At 41.2% G+C, this 21,601-nt stretch overlaps 1 protein-coding gene across 1 annotated transcript in view; it reads left to right on the top strand.

Moving 5' to 3' along the window:
* cdh22 (cadherin 22) overlaps window positions 1-21,601 on the top strand; it is a 154,312-nt gene that overhangs the window by 59,260 nt on the left and 73,451 nt on the right. Inside the window, exon 3 of the mRNA XM_031848850.1 lies at window positions 13,081-14,154. Coding sequence (XP_031704710.1) covers window positions 13,927-14,154 — 228 coding nt within the window. The 5' untranslated portion in view covers window positions 13,081-13,926. The remainder of the gene's footprint in view (window positions 1-13,080; window positions 14,155-21,601) is intronic.

Raw genomic sequence — 21,601 nt, 5'->3', positions numbered from 1 at the left:
CTTGAGAAGAGAGGCATTAGGGGAGGCCTTCACACAATTTCACAACCACAGACACACACACACACACACACACAATCACAGTGTTGTGGAGGGGGAGAAGAAACACAGTCAGGTTCGGTCCTTTCTGACCACAATCTGGCCTAATGGGAATCTCATGGCTGAGTGCGCCACACAGCGCACAGAGTCAGGATGTATGGCCACCTAGCAAAAGCATTCCAGCAGGAAAAATGAACTACACTGAGAGGAAAAAGTAGGGCAATATTGTGGGAGGAGGGAAACAGGAGGACAGAAAGATGGGGGATTGAAAAGAACCAACATCGGGTTGGTAATAAACAATGTGTTTCTCTCTTCTTTATGAGACACAGGAGTTCTCAAATTGTCTTTTCACACATGTTTTTAACATATGCAAGCAATTATTATTCATTCATTATTTGTATTTGGTACATATTTATTACTTGGTCCGGGGTTTGAGATTGGCTCCTGTCACAGTGTATTGGCTCTTTAGATTCACACAGAGATAAAGAGGAAAGTTAAATAAACATGTAACTGCCTCTGAAGTCTATTCCTCTGAATATATTAAAGGATTAGATATTGTATGTAACATGATTATGAACAAAGCAGCAGAAGTGTTATCAATGTGAGGGAGAGACTAAACACACACACGCACACACACACACACAAAGCCATATACACAGGAGGTGGAAAAGGTGAGGGATAAACAGAAATGATGAAACGGATTAAGAGATTACTCAAGAACAGGATTCTTTTTCAATAATGAAAAAAAAACGAACACTAGTAACATATAGAAGAAATGTAAATCCTGGAAGAAAAAACAATCTTGAGGTTTTACCTATGATTTTATGAGAACTCTGCCTAATAGATATCCATTGGGCTCTTACTGATGTGCTTTCACGTTTACAGGTTCAGTACACAGTCCAAGCATTCATTTAAGTATCAAAACATGACATGGCAAGCCATACTCTATTCTTACTTTTGCTCTTCTAGCTTTATTTTACACAGTTAGGAGGGAAGCTTAAAAGGTACAAACAATGTAGTTTTATGCTATCGGGGTTGATTAGTTAATTGTTGTGAGTGTCCTATTGTTTTCTTCTTGAGGCTATTTTGTTGTTGCTATGTAAAACACAATTGCTACTTAGTCAAGAGTTAAAATAGATACAGTAAAATAGATGTGGTCAACAGGTTTTGATCTTAAATTTTCTTTCTTGTATTTTAACCTTTGAGCTACATTTAGTCACCCGATTTCTCTGCTTATCGCTTGCTATTGCATTAATTAGATAAAATACATAATCCTGGATCTAAAGTACTAATACATATTTTTTGCCAAAGGGCTCATGCATTCACTTTCAAAGTGGTACCATTTCCTTTGTGAGAGGTGTATTCTTTTACTTAAATCATTTCCAGCCAAAACAACACCAGTTAGCTGTCGTGTGGTAGAACAAGTAGATTGCATCTTGCAGTCAGGCCAACAGGGTGCAGGGTATGTGTGGAGCAAGAAGAAGAGGAAGTAGACAGTTAGCCACTGGAATGAGTCTCATCAAACGGTGCTCTTTGTTAGCATCCTGCTCTATTTACCATGGAATGGGGACATTTCATCCACCTAAAAGTGAGGGCTGGACTAGACATGTAGGTAACTTACTGAACTTCTTATTTGGTTTTCCAAAGGCCTGCTTCTAAATTACCTCGTAACTTTGTACTTTCACTTCCTCACCTAGCTGTGAGACTGAACATCAATCTCTGGAAAAAAATTTAACATTCTAAAAACCCTCATCCTCTCTCTTAAGTTTCCTAATTTGGCCCTTCAATACACTGAGCTTTCTCCAAAAACATTGGTGAATAAATAATTTGCAACCAATAAATATGGTAAATGCTGATATTGCTTGGAGAGGGAACAAGGGATGGCAAATTGGGAAAAAGAGTAAAATTGGATGACACGATGTGTAATCCTGAATTTGCCCTCTGTACATACATGTCTATTTTTATGTTTCTATACAAGGAACAAATATAGTTAAAAACGCTTGCTGAATAATTGCCTTTCCATGTTGTTGCAGAGTCTTTCCAACATTAAAAGCTTTACATGCCAGAACAAGTTGCACAAGAAACCGATGCCCATGGCACTGTATACCCATTTATAGGAAGATGTTGTTGGGACTCCATGCCAAGTGAACCTAAGGCTAGTGTGCTATTATTCTATTGCTCTAAAATGCTCAGTGTAGGAAGTGTATCCCTCTGCTCCAGACTAGTCTCCTGGTCCATGATGAATCAATCCTCCTTTCATAGCACGATGCTCAACTTGTTGACATAGCAGTCCATCCAGTTCGCTTAGTTTTGCATTTGCACTGGCTGGAAGAAGCTCTCATAGGACCCTCTCAGGACAACCAGAAAACCACTGGTGCCTAAGCATAGTCGGCCTAAAGCTAAGGGCAGAGTCAGAGCAGTGTGTTGACAGACACCAGCGCTCTTCTACCATCCCGAGCCCATGTGCACTGACAGCTGTCAACTACCTTGGCCATCACCTGTCTTTCACGAAGACACACACACACACACACACGCGCGCCTACTGTACATGGATTCGTGAACACACACAGTGACATGCAGAATATTTCCTTTGCACACATGCATGCACATAAGCATAAGTCGAAACACACACACACTCGGGCTCTTAGTGCGGTCTACCCCTTCAGATCCCACTGCTCTTTCCTTTCTATTTGTTGCATTCATATGCTGCCTCTCTCTCTCTCTCTCTCTCTCTCTCTCTCTCTCTCCCTCCCAGCCAAATCTGAGGATACAGTGCGCCAGCCACCCGTGAGATGAGCGATTTAGTAATTGTGCAGCTGGCAGCCTAGGCATGGGGGCCTGTGCAGCCGTAGTGGACAGTGTGGCATGTATGGGCAGAAAGGCTAGCCCAATAGGGACAGGCAAGAGAAAGACAGACAGTCGAAGATGGAGAGACAGACAAAAAGGAATGGAACAGTGGCAGTTCATGAAAAAAGATCTTGAAGAAAAAATGATGGATGTAAAGAAAAAGCGAATGAATGGGTGCAGGCTCATCTTGGTATGTGGGTGGAAGCTTTTGACTTTTGAAGAGTGGCAGCAGTATTGGAATGGGAGATTGGGAACAAGGGAGGCGGTGGGGGAGGGCAGAGATTTAAAGAGAAAGGGATGGACGGGGGTGGAAAAGCAGCAATTAGTGTAATTAGGAGACCAGCTTTAGCAAGGCACTGACAATATGTCACCTCTCATTATAACCCATAAGCAAACACAGCAGCCTAATGCAAGGCAGCACCCATTCTCTAGACAGCTCCCTGTGTCAATGCAGATTTTGTTCTCCCCGGTCACGCTCGGCTGCATATCATTGACTTGCCAATACAACATGGGGTTTCGGATTCAGAATATAGAGTCCGGTTGGAGAGAGAGAAAGAACCAAACAATAGCAAAAACCAACTAGCATGCTGCCGGAGTCTAGGATGTTTGGCAGCCAATCAGAAAGGAGCCCTGATGCTTGTTAAACTACATGGGGACTGATTAATTCAGATGGATGAAATGTGTTGTTTGTGCAGAGGTGGTCTGAATGGAGGATTTTGTCTTGTGGTCTGATATAATTGATGTTTGGAGAATTATGGCATGAGAGGACAATTTTATAGACTTTGTTAAGTATGATTGCACAATACTTTATGTATTATACTAACATTATAAACAGTACAAAATATAACTGGTAAATTTAAAGTTGCATATTGTTGCATATATGTTTATTAAGAATGTTTGCCTGTTTAGCAGATCATCATTTCTGCACATTTATAATTTACACAACTTCCACGAGGCTGTACACTTGTTTTCAAAGCAACCCTTCCACACTCCAAAGGAAACTGTTTTTCGTTTCCTTTTATTTTATTCATTTTTTTTTTCATTTTGTCAGTCTCACAGCAAACAGCCCATTAAAACTTTACCATTGCTAGATACACTACATAAACAGACATGTTTTCTGTTGTGCCATTTTTTTTCCACTCCTCTGTGACATGGCACAGGGCTGCTGAGCCAAGTGACTGTGACAAATTGGGATTGGAAATGACAAAATAGGCTATTTAATAAGCATGGCAGAGGGGATTGGACTCTGGTGTCGGGTTCACTCGAATAAGCAGACTGTCTGAACTCCTCCTGGGCCCGGCTTTGATGGCAGCTTTCATCCATCTGATGGGGAGACTCTGGCAGTGGAAGATGGAGCCGATGGAGTCTTGCTATCTCTGGTGTGAGTGTGTTAAGCTTTGCATGTGTGCGTGTGTGTGTGCAAAGGGATGTTTTTGAGTAAATGCAAAATCAGTGCACACATCAATCAATCTGATGCCGAGATATACTGTGGCTAGCGAGCAGGCTCGGGGAGAGTAAATGTGGCCATGTGTTAACCTCAGGCTGTTAACTTCCAAATATAAACCTTCCCTCAGATAGCATTCACTACCATTATTTGTCACAGTGGCCCTTGAAATAAGAAGTTATTATTAGAGAGAGATGCAGCAATATTCCCTAATGATACCAGGCTCAACTGAGTTGCCACATTGTATGTTTGGGTATGTGAGGATGCAAAGAGAAATATTCGTGTATGCATGATCATGTGCAGAAAACACAAGAGGAGGTTAATGAAACATCATACAACACTGACCTGAGAAAATGTGTTTTAAAGTAATACAGGATGGAACTGAAAAAACCCATAAAGAAATGAGAGGAGAGATGGATAAAAACATTGATAACAAAAAGATACACCTGCAGATGGAGCCTAACTGAGGGAACCTGCAGAGACTGTTGAGCATACAACGGGCAAAAAAGGTAATAAAAGAACAAATAAAAGTGGCAGTAGAGTGCAAAGGGGAAATGGAGTGAGAAAGACTGTGTGGATGGGCAGAAGCCAAAGCAAAATACAACTAAACAAAGTGACAGAGAAAGAATGGAAGACTGAAAAGCAATAGGTTTTAGAACTTGATGACAGTGAGTTAGACACAGACACAGAGACAAAGACAGAGAAGGCAAAGAGGTGCATGGAATATAGAATAAGATGGTGAAGGGAGGTGAGAAATGAAGAGTGAAGACGATAACTAATGGTAGGATTGGTGATGGAGGGACAGAGAGAGGCTCTGTGTGGTGTACACGCTTGCATATATTAATAAAATCAAATGATTATACATAAGTTTGCATACATTTTCTGTGCCTATGCTTGTGTTGAATAAGTGTGTATGTATTTCTGCCTGAGTGAGAGAATGTCTGCATACATTTACTCCTCCCAGGGAGGAAAAATAATGTTTCAGCCCAGCAGGAGCATTTTTGACCAGCTCCAATACACACCAATATCTGTGAAAACATGAATTATGAATTAAAGCATGACATTTTCTGCTAATGTGCAATTCAATTCTATGATGAATTTCAAATTTCCCTGCCTCAAAACTTTGCATGGTTCAAAATTTGGTTCTAGGCTATAACTCACAGCTGCACTGCACTCGGACAAGTCCAGCTAAGCTGTTAGTGACTGTCATGTTTGAGCGCAGACCTGTAGCCTCCTCTGATGGGAAGAGCTGAGTACAGACTCAATGCTTTTGTTATAATTGTAAGGAATTGTTCAAACGAGTCTGCTTGCCAATGAAACTCTGTCGTCTTTCTAGCTTTACAGCCTGGAGACCTTGAACCACACCATTCCTACAGTACATTAGCTATGTTTTTCTCAGCAGTGATGTAGTGTATCCTTTGGGCACATTCACCTTCAATTCTCACTTGTTTAAACCTCTCTGATAGCTTATGTCGCAATGTCCTTTGGACTCCATTTTAAAGTTTTGTCTATTACTGTTGTAGCATTCCCTTTTTCATAAAATCTGTAGGTATGACAATCAATAATGTCCCAAACTACATACCCGTGGTATATACATTTTGCTTAATTTCTAAGAACATGTGTATTACTATAATACTTGCTTTGCGCTAAATGTTAACATCAACATGGTAACATGCTCACAAAGACAATGCTAATGTGATGTTGAGCACGTCTAACGTTTAACATTGTCAGGTCTTAATTTTGTGTGTTAGCGTGCTAACTGTTTTGAACATTACAATTTTGATCTAATAATGGCGCTAGATGAAGTGTCATCAGAATCTGTCCTATTCGCCCCCTTGAAGATCTGTACCATATGTCATGGCAATCTATTTAATGTTTTTTGAGATATTTCACTCTCCTGCCAGTACATTAAGTGGTCTAAGGAGGTATTGTCCAGCTACCTCTTTTGCCAGCTTTTGTTGTCTGTGTTTGCAATAACTGTCAGTGCCTTAGAAACAAGCCAGCGTGATCTGCTTTTCACGGAAATCACAAATGGTCCTAATCATTGCAGAGACTGATTCATCATTTTCCACCCAAGTTAAACAGTGTTTCCGTGAAAAAAGAAGCAGCCTTGCATTTTTCACTCAGTAATTCATAGTACTCATATGTGCACTCCACACAGCTCTCTGAAGTGGTATCTAATCTGATTGGTCAGGGAAGGCACAATAGAGAGGAGAGCAGGCTAATGGCAGTGCAGTGAGGCAAAGATAACAAGCTTATCACAGTCTGAAAAAGTAAGAAAAAACTTGTTTTGGACACAAACTCAAATAAACCACTGACCAATCAGCTGGTGCCAGCCTCATTCAACAACTAATCCTTAGTATTGAACTTTATATAATTTCAAGAAAAGCACAACAATGGATACAATTTGAAAGAGGTACCATTTATTTCTCTTCCGTGCTACTGTTTATATATATATATATATATATACAGTATAGTATTTGTATACTCCCTTTCCCCTACTACTTGTACTTTTCCCAATCTTCAACAACTCATCAGAAATATCTTCAAAATGGTTAATTCATCACCACATAATAGCACTTTCCCCTTATATTGTTACAACAAAAAATAAAAGAAACACATGATATGAGAATAAGCTATAATAAGATTTTATTTAATCCATAAAAATACAGTCTTTTAGTTCTTAATCATTTAAGTTGTGTTTATATGATAGCAAAACACTATAGATGACTATAACAAAGTTAAAGGATGACATTTAGAATTTTTGATGGTTTAAACTGACTTCAGAGCTGTTGAAATCATTTTTGGGATGGATGGAGCCTTGTAGACCAGCTACGAAAAGGGATCTGTATCTGCCAATATGGATCATCAATGATCGACAATTAGTATCGGAGGCAAAAAAACATGATAAGGGATCTCTAAAAGTTATGTTTACTCCCTTTTTTATTTTGTGCTGATCCGATCTGTGATCTGATCCGTGACTCTGATCCGTGATACAATCCAATGTGAGGTTTATGATCCGTTGCACCACTAGTTTTCAGGCGTGCTAGTATGCACAGAAATCATTTCGAAACATGCGGAAACGCCTGTGTGAACACCCCTGTTTTAAATGGAAACGTAGTAGTGTGGATGTAGCCTTAGACACTCAAACAGTTGTCCCCTCTTGGGTAAAAATAAATCATCAGAGGCATGATTTTTGCATGATTTAGAGAATGACCAACAGGGGTCTTCCAAAATGTCCCCTGTTGGCTAATGAGTCCCCTGTTGGATAGGAAGGCAAGTTCACACACACAAACAAACACACACACGGCTACATTGCATAATTGCACACTTGTGGATATGTGTGCGTGTCAGAGACAGAGAGGGCTGTCAGTTCACAGTGATCAGTCTTGCCTGGCTGTCGTCTGTCCACTGCCAGCTGTCAAAGGGCATGCTCTGGGCATGCCCACTGATGAGAGGCTGCAGCCATACTCTAGAATCAATCCAGCACTCTAATAGGTCACGTATGGCTGCACAGTGCTTGCCAATAGCTTTGGATTGGAGAATGAGTAGAGGAGGTAGTGGAAAGACAGTAAAAAGATATACCAGCTAGAGACCGATATGTTAGCCACATTTTCATTTTCAACAACAGGTTTTGCTAGCCATTGCTAGAAAAGAATTTGCAGTAATTGACGCAAATTTGCCTCTGCTAGTGACGGCTTCTGACTCGACTGTAGTGACGGCCAAGTTTGAGGGAAATATGAACACACTGACATATTTATTTCTTTTCAGTCTTCCCCTCTTTACATTTCCCTACATTTAGACCTACATGTAATGATGAGTAAATGTGTACACACTTAATGAAATCCCCCAAGTGGGGAGGAAGAACAGAAGGAGAAGCAGATCCATTGGAGGAGTGCGGATTTTGGTTTTATACCAAACAGTTGGTGCTCAGCAAATGTTGCAGTTTGCAAGGCAATTTCTGGGATGTTGTTGCACGTAGAAAAAAATATTTGCTACAAGGAGGAATAAACAGTATATATATATAATTTTTTCCCCTCAAAAATATCAAATTGGAAACACGAAAATAAATATTTTCCTCAATTCCAATCAAACGAGGGCTTAATATGAGTTTTCTGTTTTTTCGATCAACAATCGTCCAAAATGCAACAAGAAATGTACTCCATTTTTATCTCACGTAGGAATAGTTGAATTATTCATCGTAAAATACAAACTCTTAATTTAAACTGGCAATGTAGTTGACTCCTACATGATGTGAAGCATTTAGGTTAAGTTATGGCAGTGGTGGGTCGTGTATTGTGGTGTATTGTGGTACAGGTGGTGGTGCTGTGAAATGAAATAAGATCCAGGAAGTCCAGTTTCTAGAATGCCAGACAAAACAGTTAATGAGGCAATATGTTCTACCTCTGGAAAGTTGCCAGGGCAGCATTAGTTTTACTAATTAATCTTGATGCAAGGGAAGCAGTATGACAATGTTACATTGGTAAGACACAAAGTATCTGGAATCTGAATGTATTTGTTGGGCTATTACAGTGTGTTGCCCAGTCTCAGAGCTTGGCTAGCAGTTCAAGAGCATGTACGAGTGTTACTGTCAGTAGCCGTTCCACCAGAGCAGATGGTGGAGGAGCAGGACATTGTTCATACGTGCAAGGGATGACCCCAGGGTTCTTTGCGTCTCCGGTGGGAGAAAACGCAGCAGACAGGCATGCAGTGATATGACAGTAGAATGGTCTGTGACTTTTGCAGACTGTCAGCCACAACCTTGGTTTGCAGCGATTGCGGAACTGGAGACTCAGGACTGTTGGAACTTGCTTTTAAACAACACAATATAGGTGTCCAGGCTGTAGAGGGACACAGTTCTGCCTCAGCAGAGAATGATAATAGTATGTCATCATCACTGCCAGGCAGCGTCAATTGGCCGTCATCCTCTGCAGGGGCAAGTGGTGGATTTTAGAGAAGGTCACAGGGCAGAGTCAGAAGAGCCCAGTTACATTCTGCTTCACTGCTGTCAGAGCAAAGCTGGAGAATGCTGGAAAATAGGCCTATCACTGCCAACAAGCAAACTCCTACTGTTAGTAGACGCACAGTGCCGAGGCACAATGCACCACTGGTGTTGGCCTGCCTCGTCAATCAGTCCAGGGCACAATAGGGAAAGTATCTGTGTGAGAGACAGATGTCCATGACTGCTGTCTCTCTGGAGTCCAGTGTCATGTCTAGTCCTTTATTTAATTACATTTTTTATTTTATTGTTAATCAAAAAACAATACACTAACAGAACAAAACGAGTATGGCAACTCACACCCCTGCCTCCCATCAAAGGGAGGCCTCTTTTTCTCCATTCTGAGCCACTCAAAGCCTGTTTCAATGGCACAGACCACGCAGAGAGCGGTGTTCAACAGCCACAAGCCTGCTGAACACTGCCCAAGATTCCCAAGATCCCGCCAGCAGAGGTGGGATCACTCGATGCTTTGATGGGATCCTTGCTCCGAGCGACAACATCATGGTCAACGCCCCTGACGGCAACACTCCGCTGCTGCCTCCAGTCATCTCTGCTGAGACACTGGCTTCGTCTGCAGATGATGACGACAAGATCGTATCGTGTCTGCTACATCAGCATCCCCGGAAGTTCACTGCCAAGATGCTTCCACTGGCATTTCTAGCCCCCATTGCTATCAAAGAACTCTTTGGATTGATTTTATTGGTCACTCAGTGTTTTAAACGCCTGGATGAGGAGAAATCAAAGCTCAGCCGCCATCTGCCGCTCACTCAACCTCAGAGGAAAGCTGAGACAAAGCATAACAACACAACCCGAAGGGGGCGTTAGCGGGGTAGAGCACCCACTGCCTCTGGCTGCCTCCATTTCTCGAGCCGCCTCAGCAGAGGCACACCAGCATCGCCTTCATTACAGCCAAGATGACCAGGTGCAACCGAGTGCAGAGGCACCGCATCAACACAAAGCTTTTGCTTGGAGTGGAGCTAGGGCACAGAAATGACTATGGAACGGAGCGTCCCGATAGTGGGGGCCATAGATCTGTGGATCTGTTTGCCAACCGACGGAACACTCACTGCCTGCTATGGTTCTCCCTGGCACAGCAGGACGATCCACCCGAGGGTGGAGGCATTTGCACATGTGCCATGGTCATGAAAGCTGCTTTACGCCTTTACGCCGCTTTGCCTTTTCCTTCTCCTGTTGCAGCCTGAAGGTGTTGTCAATCAAGACAACTTTGCTGCTTGCACTGACAGCAGCTAAGAGAGTGTGTGAACTAGCTGCTCTGTTGGTGCACCCCAGTTGCTCTCTGCTCCATTGTGACAGTAGCAGGGCTACCTTCAGACCAAGTCCTTCCTCTGTTCCCAAGAACATAAGGCATTCTTTCAGATCAACGGCTGTACAGCTGGATACTTTTTGCATTTCACCCCATGCGTGGGACAGGGAGGCAAAGTTGCATCTTCTTTGCCCAGTTTGTGTGTTGGCTTGTTATGTTGAACGCATGGCCCAAATCAGACACACTGAACAGCTGTTCATGTGCTTCCAAGATGGGGTGGCTGGTAAAGCCCTTTCAAGAAATGCCTGGCAGGATGGCTATGCATCTCCCAAGCTTATAGACAAATGGAACAAGACCCTCCCATTGAGGTCTGCGCACTGGAAATTGTGGATGTATGTTTACAAGTTTAATAATAATACTAATAATTCCTCTGGTAAGGTGTGGTGGTAAGGTGTCTTTCGGGTCCTGTTGATAGGTTATCTATTTGTGACATTAAACTTTTTTAATCTTATAAGAGTCCTACATATCCCATGAAACACATTGTATAATGTATTTCCTAATAATATAAATAATACCAGTAATGTTATCATGGTTATCTCATGTTTTGTTATCTTTATTTTTATAGAAAGCTTGGAGGGTCCAATGAAAGATGAAATAAATTGATTATTTGTGAGCTTGACCCATATTAGCATCCAAAAGTCAAGATAGCTTAGCCTCTGCTTAAGTTATTTTACTGGCCACAACTTTGGTTCAGACTGAAATATCCAATATAAAACTAATTAAAGGATTGCCATAAAATTGTTTGGAACTATTCAACGTCCCAAGAGGTTAAGTCTACTGACCTGGTGATCCTTTGATTTTTCCTATAGCGCCATAAGGAAGTTGATATTTTAGTGTGTGCCCTTTGGGATGAAATGTAATGACTTTAGTTATCCCTGACTTTTTATTTAGTGGTATCATTAGGTCAAAATTTAAAACACTTTGGTTAATTACCATTTAACTAATAAAATTCAGCCTCATTTGTACTATGAGGCTACTACTAGTATTTAGTGATAGTTACAATGTTAATGTGGCAAACATTTCACTGCATCTTCTTAACATCCATGTGTTTGCATAGTCACATAGAGCATGTTAGCATGCTGACCTTTCACATTTAGCTCAATGTCATGGCAACTCAATTGGGTATTGCGAAGCAACCCCTGCATCACATGACTGAATACACCGTATGTTTGAAAACATCACCAATATGTTATATGTGCCCATAACCCCATAGTTCCTCCATTAACAACACCAAGTGTACTGAGTGAACAAAGAGGTCTAAGCTGTTACGCTGCTGCTGAACTGTTTGCTCTGGAGATTGGAAACCCCCAGAGCAGTTGGTTTCCAATACCACGGACATTGCCTTGGCCAAAAGTCTGAGAAGGAATTATTTCCGGAAGCTCCAAGCACGCTACCGGGCAGGAGGAGAGTGAGATTAGAAGTCCTCTCCCAGCCGGCAGAAATACAATAGGTTAAACCACCTACTGGCCTGAGGAGCATTCCTTTGACTGGTGTTGCGATCTTCCTTTCTTGAGGTTGCAAGGCCAGAGATGTACTAAATGTTATTGTTTCTCCTTTTTCTGTCATCCACCTTTTGTTCTGGAAATTTCAAATAGACCATTAATCGCACCCTCAGCCACACACAGTCTGTCTCCTGTTCTCTGTTTTAATCTATCACTCAATATTTTCTTTTTCAGTTCTTTTTCATGCTCTTTTTCATTTACTCTCCCTCTAACCTCTCTCTCTGCTTCTCTGCTCTGTCAACTCTGTCTCTTTCTCACCTCTATGCATGTTTCACAACCGTGAATGACCGTATCTGCTCCCCCCTACCACTCTCCAATGTTTGTCTGAAGTATTAGGGAGTTGTTGCCTTATTGGATAGAATTAATTGATTAATACTTTTATCCAATTAGTGCTCCCTCATGCAATTAATCAGCTGACTGATGTTAGCGCTGCTCCATCAGTCGGACGAAAGGCAGACAGATGCTTTGGGTCTGGTGTGTGATGAACATTGACCTCTCCCTCTCTCTCTCCCTCCCTCTCTGTGTCTCTCTCCCCTTCCTATTTTCTACACACCTGGTTCCCTGTCCTCTTCTCACTGTTTTGCAATCGCTCTCAAGCACATTGTTAGAAGTCTTGCTGAACACAAGAAACGCTAGCAGAAAACAGTTTCCTTCCGATATTCCTAAAAATACCAACATATGGGTTTTGTGGCTCAGAACACACATAGGTAAAAGAATGAGCAGAAACGTGGTGTTTGATGATTTATTTTCTTTATTTAATGTCTATAAATTGCAAAACAATGAATGCTGCTTAAAAGAAAGAAACAATTATGCAATCCTAAACCCTGACAGATTTTAAGGCTCAGAAGGACCAAGTACCATGTATAAAATATTTACAGATTCAGCCCAAATTGCAGTTATAACATACATATTCTTTTCTGTTTTACAGGTTTATCCTGCTCTTGCCTTTTAAACACTGATGGAGTTGTCATGATCGTCAAAGAAATACCGTTGGACCTTTGAAGAATGAACTTTCCAAACCACTGGATTGTTCTGGAGGGAAAAGCTGTCGAAGGTCAAAAGAAATCATCAAGAGTAATTTTAGTTGGCCTTTTCTCAGTTCAAGGATTCTTCTTCGGTAGACAAAATTATTCATGACTTTTCAAGGAGCTGGACTTTAGAACACTTTTCATCGCGAAAGAAGTTCAAAATAGTAATTTTGAAACAAGCACCAACCATTGGAAAGGACGAGGCTACAAGTAAAATCAGATGCACTGAAGTAGTAAAAAGGACAAATTCAAGAATGGATGTACACCATCAATCTTCAGGGGCGTTTTTCTCACTCCAGTTGTATCCCTGTTTCCCACTAGTTTCCCTACTGATCAGTGAGACAATCCTATAAAATCTGTTATTTTTGTTGCCTTCAAAAATCAGCTTGAAAGGCATTATCCTTAAGGTCATAATTTGAAAAAGTGCTGTGAAAGTTGCTATGAAAGGTGGGGCAGATACTTGAAAGAATCAAAATGACTGTTCATGCTACAAAACAAACAGGCACTCTGCAGGTGGTAGGAATCCAATATGCTCCATGACGTACCCTGTATTCAGCAGATAACCTCAGATATATTTGTGATCTCATGGATTAACTTTTAAGTTCTTACACAAAGGCCTTTTTCATTTGGTGTAAAACTACGACCGAAAAACAAAACAACTCTTCCTGTTCACATGCATCTTTTATATTACATGTAGACCCAGGCTGAATTTATTTTTTCCTTTTCCTGTTTTATTTTTAATCAAAATGGCTCTTTCATGGACATCAGGGGCTTGGACACTGGCAGCATTGGGTTTTCTTAGCTGCTGTAGTTTTGGCTGGTGTGAGGCCTCAAGGACTAGTGGTTCGACCTCAGAAGGAAGTAGACAGGAGCAAGCACCCTCATCGTTGGAACGAGTGAAGAGAGGATGGGTGTGGAACCAGTTCTTTGTGGTAGAGGAGTACACGGGCACAGAGCCACTCTACGTAGGAAAGGTAAGGACATTTCATTTTATAATGTAAATATCGTAATAAGAACTTTGTGTTGATTCCTTAAACTGAAGGGAATTAAGATGATATGTTTTCAAGTTGTAGTAAAATGAGTGCAAATGCCTGCATGCGCCCCTGTCATCCAGATAAATATCTTATTAGCATTGCCCACTCACATCAGCACCACATAGCTGCAGATATTTTCTAAGAATCAGAATTAAAGTCCAGAGGTTTCCATATTCACTTTCTCCTAATCGTAGTGTATCTGACAAGTGATTCAAAAAGTTACACTGAGTTAGACACATTTACAATCGCATGAGAATGCCACCACTGTGCTGTATTTTCCAAAAGACCAGATTGTGTTGACGTATGTAAATGAGTAAAGATTTGCTCCACATAAATAGGGGGCAGCATTTCACCTTTACTACTGGGTCCATACAATCTCAATTACAGTCAACAGTTGTAAAAATTGCCATCTAGCAAGAATACATGAAATCAAACCAAACTGCTCAAACTCTGAGAACTCAAAATAACATTGCAAACTCAATACAGTCTGTGTAACATAATGTTTTGATAGTTTGTTGATTGGTTTGGGTCTGGGCTAGCAGAGACGAGGGGACAACTCATGTTTTTGTTTTGTCCTCCCTGCTGACTGGGTACTGCTTCGCTCAGAAGGGAGTGTGCAGAGGCTCCGGGTGATGAGTTTGAGTTAGCGGCTGTGGCGGCTCGGATTTGGCTGGCGAAAACACCAAGGCCGATAGTCACAGTGGGCTGGTGAAGCGCTGGGTCTAAGCTGTGTAACGGCAGCAACAGAAAGTTTGCCGATCAGGTGGGGAGTCAGGGCAGCAGTCCCCTGAGATCTGAGCCCCGATGCTGGGGTTTGCTGAACTGCTAATAGAAGCTCCGTCAGCCTTCTGCAGCCACCTGGTGCTTTGCTCCCGACAAAGCAGCCTCCGGGCGGTGGTGAGGACGAGGCGAGGGTTAGAGTAATTTTCTTGTTTCTTCCATATTGAAATGAATCCAGTGAACAAACTATTCTGTACAGAGAACTATCTCTTCATTCTCTAAACGGAGGGCAGTCCGGCGCTACAGGCATCTTGCAAGTGGTATTACAAGAATGTATGGGCTGGGGCTAATCAGTTAGCATGCTCATTTCCGTTGATATCTCAAGACAATACATAGACATCTTTGACATAAGATCAACACTATAACCTTCTCACTTTCTGTTGATGTTGTTAAATACAGTTTTGGCCATATCCTACACATTGCAACCGTAAGAAAAAAAAAGCTCAGAATGATTCAGCAGTTTTGCAGATATGTAATTGTGCATATTTGGCTAGTGTCCAGCGCTTTATCGGAAAATTTGATATCATCACTGTCTGCTACATGTCAGGCAAAAGGCGAAAAATAATGTGCCCTAATTCATTGATATCCCACAAAATTATTTTGTATCTTAACCCAGTAATCATGAACAGCTAAGTATTCAGACCACAACATCTCACACAAAGGTGGGTGGGCACAACAAAGAGTGATCTTTCACCCAGGAGACCACGGTTTGTTTGCCTTGTGAAACGAGAAGTCAACGTTGTCAGGTAACTTGCTTACTTCAGTAATGGCACTTATGCGGTTGTTTGCAGCCGAACTTTTTTTTTCCTAAACCTAACTAGGTAGTGTTGTTGCCTAAACCTTACAGAGTTTCATGTGAAGACTGACGTTTTTTTTTTTAAAAGACTGTATATATTAGGGGTGGGAATCACCAGAGATCCCGCGATACGATATTATCACGATACTTGGGTCACGATACGATATTATCACGATACTGCGATATTATCATGATACTGCGATATATTGCAATTTATTACTTTTTTCAACTTCAAATTATGTCCCCAAAGGAAAACTGTGTCAACATGTTTTATCTTATAAGATACAGTTTTCAGTCTGTTCATCTCACTTCAATCATTTTTATTGCAGCAAAATAGGATTGTCAAGCAGACAGACTGACCAACAATGTCCTAAATGTTGCATGAACCTGACAAACTGAACTGTTTGTATTACTACATAGTCCAACTTAACTAAATGCAAACGTGTGGACTCAGTATATGAACTATAACTTATATAAGTAGGATATAAGAGTTATATAACTCAGTATAACTTGCGATGCGTGGACGTCGAGGGCAGAGAGACAGTTATGCGCTGCACTCTCCCCATGAGCCTGGCTACTGTTTGCAGATTTAACCCAGTTGTGAGGCCAGATGTCTCTCTTTGTTTTGACCAACTTCCTACCAATCATGCTGACCCAGGACCTTTCCTGACCTCACCAGAAAACAACTCAGCACCATCTAGTGGACTGAAAAAGCAATTGATTTGATTTTTTTTTTTTTTTTTTTTTTTTTATAGATTATGTAATAAAAGATCGATACTTGGCGTCCATGTATTGATACAATATCGCCACGCAAAATATCGCGATACTATGCTGCATCGATTTTTTCCCCCACCCCTAGTATATATGTAACAAGCGGAAATTGACACATGTTGCTGGCTTTAGTAGGAAAACGCACTGGAAAGAAGAGTAGCTTTTCATAAGATATCATATTAACATACTTTGCACATCAACAACCATCATTGTTGTTAGTAATTTTCAATTCCATTAATCTAACCCAGTATACAAATGTACCATAATCGCAATTTAGTTTTGATGTGGAAAGAGTACATACAATAATTGTGTGAACTTTGAAATGTGTAATTGTTTAGCTCCCCCAACAATAACCACAAACTCAGTACATTTGCGTTGCAGAGGCAGTTGCAAATTGGCCAAAATCGTTGCCAAACTTGCACAGGCCAAATTACCTCCTGATCAGTATAAACATATTTTCAGCTGAATCACTCAACCCACCTAATCAGTAAAGGGTTATCTGGAACCATTGGATTACTACACTACTACTAACAGATAGTAGAACAAAGAGGAAAAAAAAACACTTTGGTCATGGGTTTAAGAATAAGAAGAGATAAAGATCAAGTCCCAGTGTTTTTCTGCAGAACACCTCTGGAAGGTGCTCTATCACCAGTAGTAATACTCTTTGCCACTGCAAAGAATCTAAAGCTCTTTATACATCTGTTCCTCCATGACATTGCCCAATATTGTCTTTTGCTTTTTCAAGCCCTGGCATCTGTAACCACATGCAATTGAGGAGAAGCAGTCAGTTTTGAAAAGTGTCTACCTTCAGCTGTCACTAGCAGAGCTCCTGTGTAACGTAGGCGTTGTGGTGGTTTTGAGTTTTGTTTCACTCCCACGTTCTTGTTCTCATTGTTATATACCGGTAGAAACCTCATTGTTCTCTGATCCACTCTCCTTTGTTGTGCTGTAGAATCTCTGAAGGCTGTAAAAGTCCATTGGCTTCTTGTAATACAAACTGAGTACTTCCTGCTGATGCTTCATGTGAAAAGCTTTCCAAGGGTGAATCACTGGAACAGTTTTTGCTACACTACATTTTGACTTTAAGATCATACAAACTTCAAAGGAAATTTTGCGCAGACACAAACTGTATACTGTAGCAAATAATACATACAGATGTTGACATCCTTTGGTATCAACTTCAAATATTATTTGAAGACCTACTGATCGAAAGAAGAGGAAATAATCACTTGTTGTGAACCCTAAACCTTCCTCATGTCATCAAAGGAGCTATATTTAACATTCTGAAGAGTGACATATCAGCAACTATTTATGTGAAGATATAGTGGAGTAGTGTCTACCTGAGCAGAAAATGGAGTCACTCTCCATCAGTGTTTCTTGTTTTCTGAGCTTTTCCTTGCTTTCTTGACATAGCCGGGTTGGCCAGACGTGCTGTTAGTGCATGTTAGCGTGCCCCAATGGTTAGCTTACAGCCTCCGCTCTATACTGCGCTCATATGGTGGTTAGAGCTGATGATGTCGTCCCGAATGGCAGCATCGTCGCAGAAGCCCTCTGGTTTCCCGTCAGGTAAACACTGTTAGCTCTGTCAGCACTTTAGCCATAGTTTGCACTGTTGGGGCTGTTAGCTCACTCTTGGCTATGAGCCGCCTGTTCGCCGTCTTCATGTTGAGACAGGCGGTTGATTGACAGGCAATCGATTGGGAGCATCAAAATGCTCCCAATCTCAGATTTTGCACCTTTAATGGCCAGTGCCATTTCCATTACACATGAAGAATACTAGCACTAGGCCTGAATCACAAGTTCTAATCATACACATAATTTACCATATTTACCTTAAGAGCTGTACCTGCCTTTTCACCAGAGGCGCCAGGGGCTGGATCTAGTTCCTTTGCTCTAGTTCTAGGATCACAAAAAGTCTACTTCAAAAGGAAGTACTTTTTGCTCGTCCAGGAACTATCAGGGCAGATTATACAGTTCACTGATCAAACACAACTCCCAGTGTACAACTTGATGCACACAGTTAGCAACAGGAGAGTGAACAAGGCAAACAAATCCTCATTGGCTTATTGTGCCATTGCGGGTGCCTACTAAAGCATTAATAATGGACCATAAATGCTCAACATGCAGATTGCTCGGTAGGCAGGTACTCTGGAGTTTCACCTCTGCATGCCGTCTTTGCATGCGGTCATTACATTCGTTCTGTGTTGTTGTTTTGCTGCGTCTGAAAACTGCGTCTCAAACATAAACTTTGTTTTTCAATCAGTTATGAGAGTAATTTCTCCAATCTTCACACAAGAGATGCCTAGGACTTTGTTTAGTTCCTGTGGTTCCTTTGATTCTGGAACTGTTTGGTCAAACAGTGGCGTTACTCAGTGATGACCGCCTCAACGATGCCCTTCTCTTTGATGTTGAGGACAATCTGTTGACATCAGAAATGTGATTATTGAATGTTATTGTTTGAACTTGATTATAGAGCATGAGTATTGGTCAAATTAAATAGTTTTGCTATAATCTCAGTGCCATTTGTAAATTTGGGTATATTTTGCCCACTTTATTTCACTCTTCTTGGTCAAATCCCATTCATCAGCTGTTTCTCAAATGAACTTCATTGAGTTAATAAGAGTGGACAGCGTGTACGATTCGATTGCCTTACATAGGACGTGATTTGGAAAGACGGGATATTAATGCAGACAGCATGAGACTCAGCGATGAGTCACACACATCAATCAAGTCATCCCCTTGTTTCTAATCGTTTAGACACGGTAATTGACCAGCTAATATTTCATCTGCATATATTGATTCCTACAAATGAATGGAGATGTTCTCCGCAGAAGGGTTGGGTGTTACAGAATAATTATCCTTTGGTCATTATTTGTTTGCCGTCGTGAATGCGCTGCATTCCTGATGGCAAACCAACAACAAGTCCAGCAGAACAGAGAAATAGACAGAGAGTAATTGAGTGGTACGTGTTGAAAGGAACAGAGGAAGAGGGGCGGTTGCAAAAGGAAGCTGGGAAAGAAGAGACTTCACACACTGACTTGTGATTCATTAAAGGACAGGGCGCTAGGGAAGGCAGTGAACTGATATAAAAGGGCTGAGGGGAGCTCAAGAGGGCTGAGGGAAGCTCGAGGGAGTGACACAGCAGGAGGCGAAGGGAGATGATTTCATTAATAAAATTATCTAAAGTTATTGGACTTCATGTGACTAGGGCACCGGCTAGTACCGGTAATATTAATGATTTGTGTGAGCGTGGATGTCTGTGTGTAACTCTCTCTCTCACACACTGATGGACTATTCTGGGCTTTTTGGTATCAACACTTTAATATGAGCAGTAGAGGATTAAAGCCAAGCAGTGTGCCTCTGTACTGGATAATTACAACAAGCTCTTTTTTCACATTACTTCACCCCAACTCAGCAAACTTGCCAAGCTCTCTCTCACACTCTCACACTTTGGCTGCCACCACTCTGCTAATGAAATCAGATTTACCAATAAAATGGTCACTCACATGGCGTTAAACTGGCAGCTTTGGGCAGTAAGTTCAGATAATAAATACCTGCAGACCTAAATGATACAGCTATATTTTGGAGTGAAGGAAGGAAGGGATGAAGGAAGGGACTGGGGAACTTACAGGAAGTGTACTTTTGTAAGAGGCAGAGTTGCTGTTGAGCCCAGATAATCCTAAATGGTTGTTAAAGGAAGTAAAGGAGGCAAATTACATATTCTTCTTTTCCTCGGTCAAGATTCTTCCTCTACTATTTGACAAAAGCTGTCAGACATAAATCGATTTTGACGGTGTGTGTGTGTGAGATAGAGAGAGAGAGAGAGAGAGAGAGAGAGAGAGAGAGAGAGAGATAGTTGGACTATATGTGCAGCATGTGCATGTGCTTTTATATTTCAGCAACAAAAAGAGTATAGTTCAAGGGTTCTGTGTACAGTGTCAGTATTTTGTATCCATCCACCTCTTTGATTTTGACGGATGTATTTGGAATAAATTTCCTCATCCTGTCTCAGCATGAACTGTGCTTGTCCATGGCCAAGGTGCTTCTTTGTACCTTGTTTTAAAACTCAGCATTCAACTTGAAGCCAGATAAAACAGAATCCCTTATCTTTGTTGTGCCATTTGTGTTTGGGCTGAAGCAGCTTTAGTGTACTTTTGGATATTATAGCCTAATCCTCACAAATAAGCCTAAGTATGTTATGTTGTATTTTCCGTTTTGTTTCCTTAACTGCAACAGGAGAAAGCTGTTGGAATTGTCCATCTGTTTTATATTTCTGTGATCAAATACAGAGTTCCTACGTGATACCCGAGTAGTCTTGGTTGGCATCATTTTAACACATTGTGTTTGTTTATGGATGAGAGGGAAAAATGTTCAGCCCTGGACACAATCAATCAGACAACAGAGAAATGCATGCGCTATGCCTGTTGAAGCAATTCTCCCTGTCGTAATGATCCAAGCTTTAATTAGTCAAATCTAGGTCCAAACATTGCAAGGAGGAACAAACCAGCTTAAGATGGGAGGAATGGAAAGAATTAAACAAAATAAAAACAAACAGAAAATGTGCTGCTGTGGGACATGGTGTTTTAGGGAGCCACAATTCCCATTTTGGAAGATGACAAAGCCTTTTGTTTACTCTGCTTTGTCATCTTAAATAATGTTATTATCATTTTATGTGGCTCTTATATACCCTATTTGTGCATTTCCATGTTCTGTCTAAACCGCTGCAGGTCTGCCTGCCATCCCATCTCAACCCAGCACCATCGCCCCTTTATTTTCATTCTCTCTTCTCCCTCTGACTTTCTTGTCTTTCTTTTTCCTCTTCACTATGCTACAATTTACTCTCGTCTCTAGCTCTGTCTCCCATCCTCTGTACCCTTCCTTCTCCCATAGCTGTCTCCACCTAGGTTGTCTCTGATACAGTCACCTTGTTAACACTTTGAAGCTGTTAAGATCAGAGAACTTGACAAGCTGCAGTGAAATGTGGCAGAGGCCTACTCCTGATTACACAGACTTAAATATAAGACAGCCAATTTGCTCCCG

Source organism: Anarrhichthys ocellatus, unplaced genomic scaffold (genome assembly GCF_004355925.1).
Source record: "Anarrhichthys ocellatus isolate YVR2014 unplaced genomic scaffold, GSC_Weel_1.0 scaffold1, whole genome shotgun sequence".
In the NCBI taxonomy this organism is placed as follows: Eukaryota; Metazoa; Chordata; class Actinopteri; order Perciformes; family Anarhichadidae; genus Anarrhichthys; species Anarrhichthys ocellatus.
The sequence above is the reverse complement of the archived record's forward strand: the minus strand, read 5'-3'. Positions and strand labels throughout refer to the sequence as shown.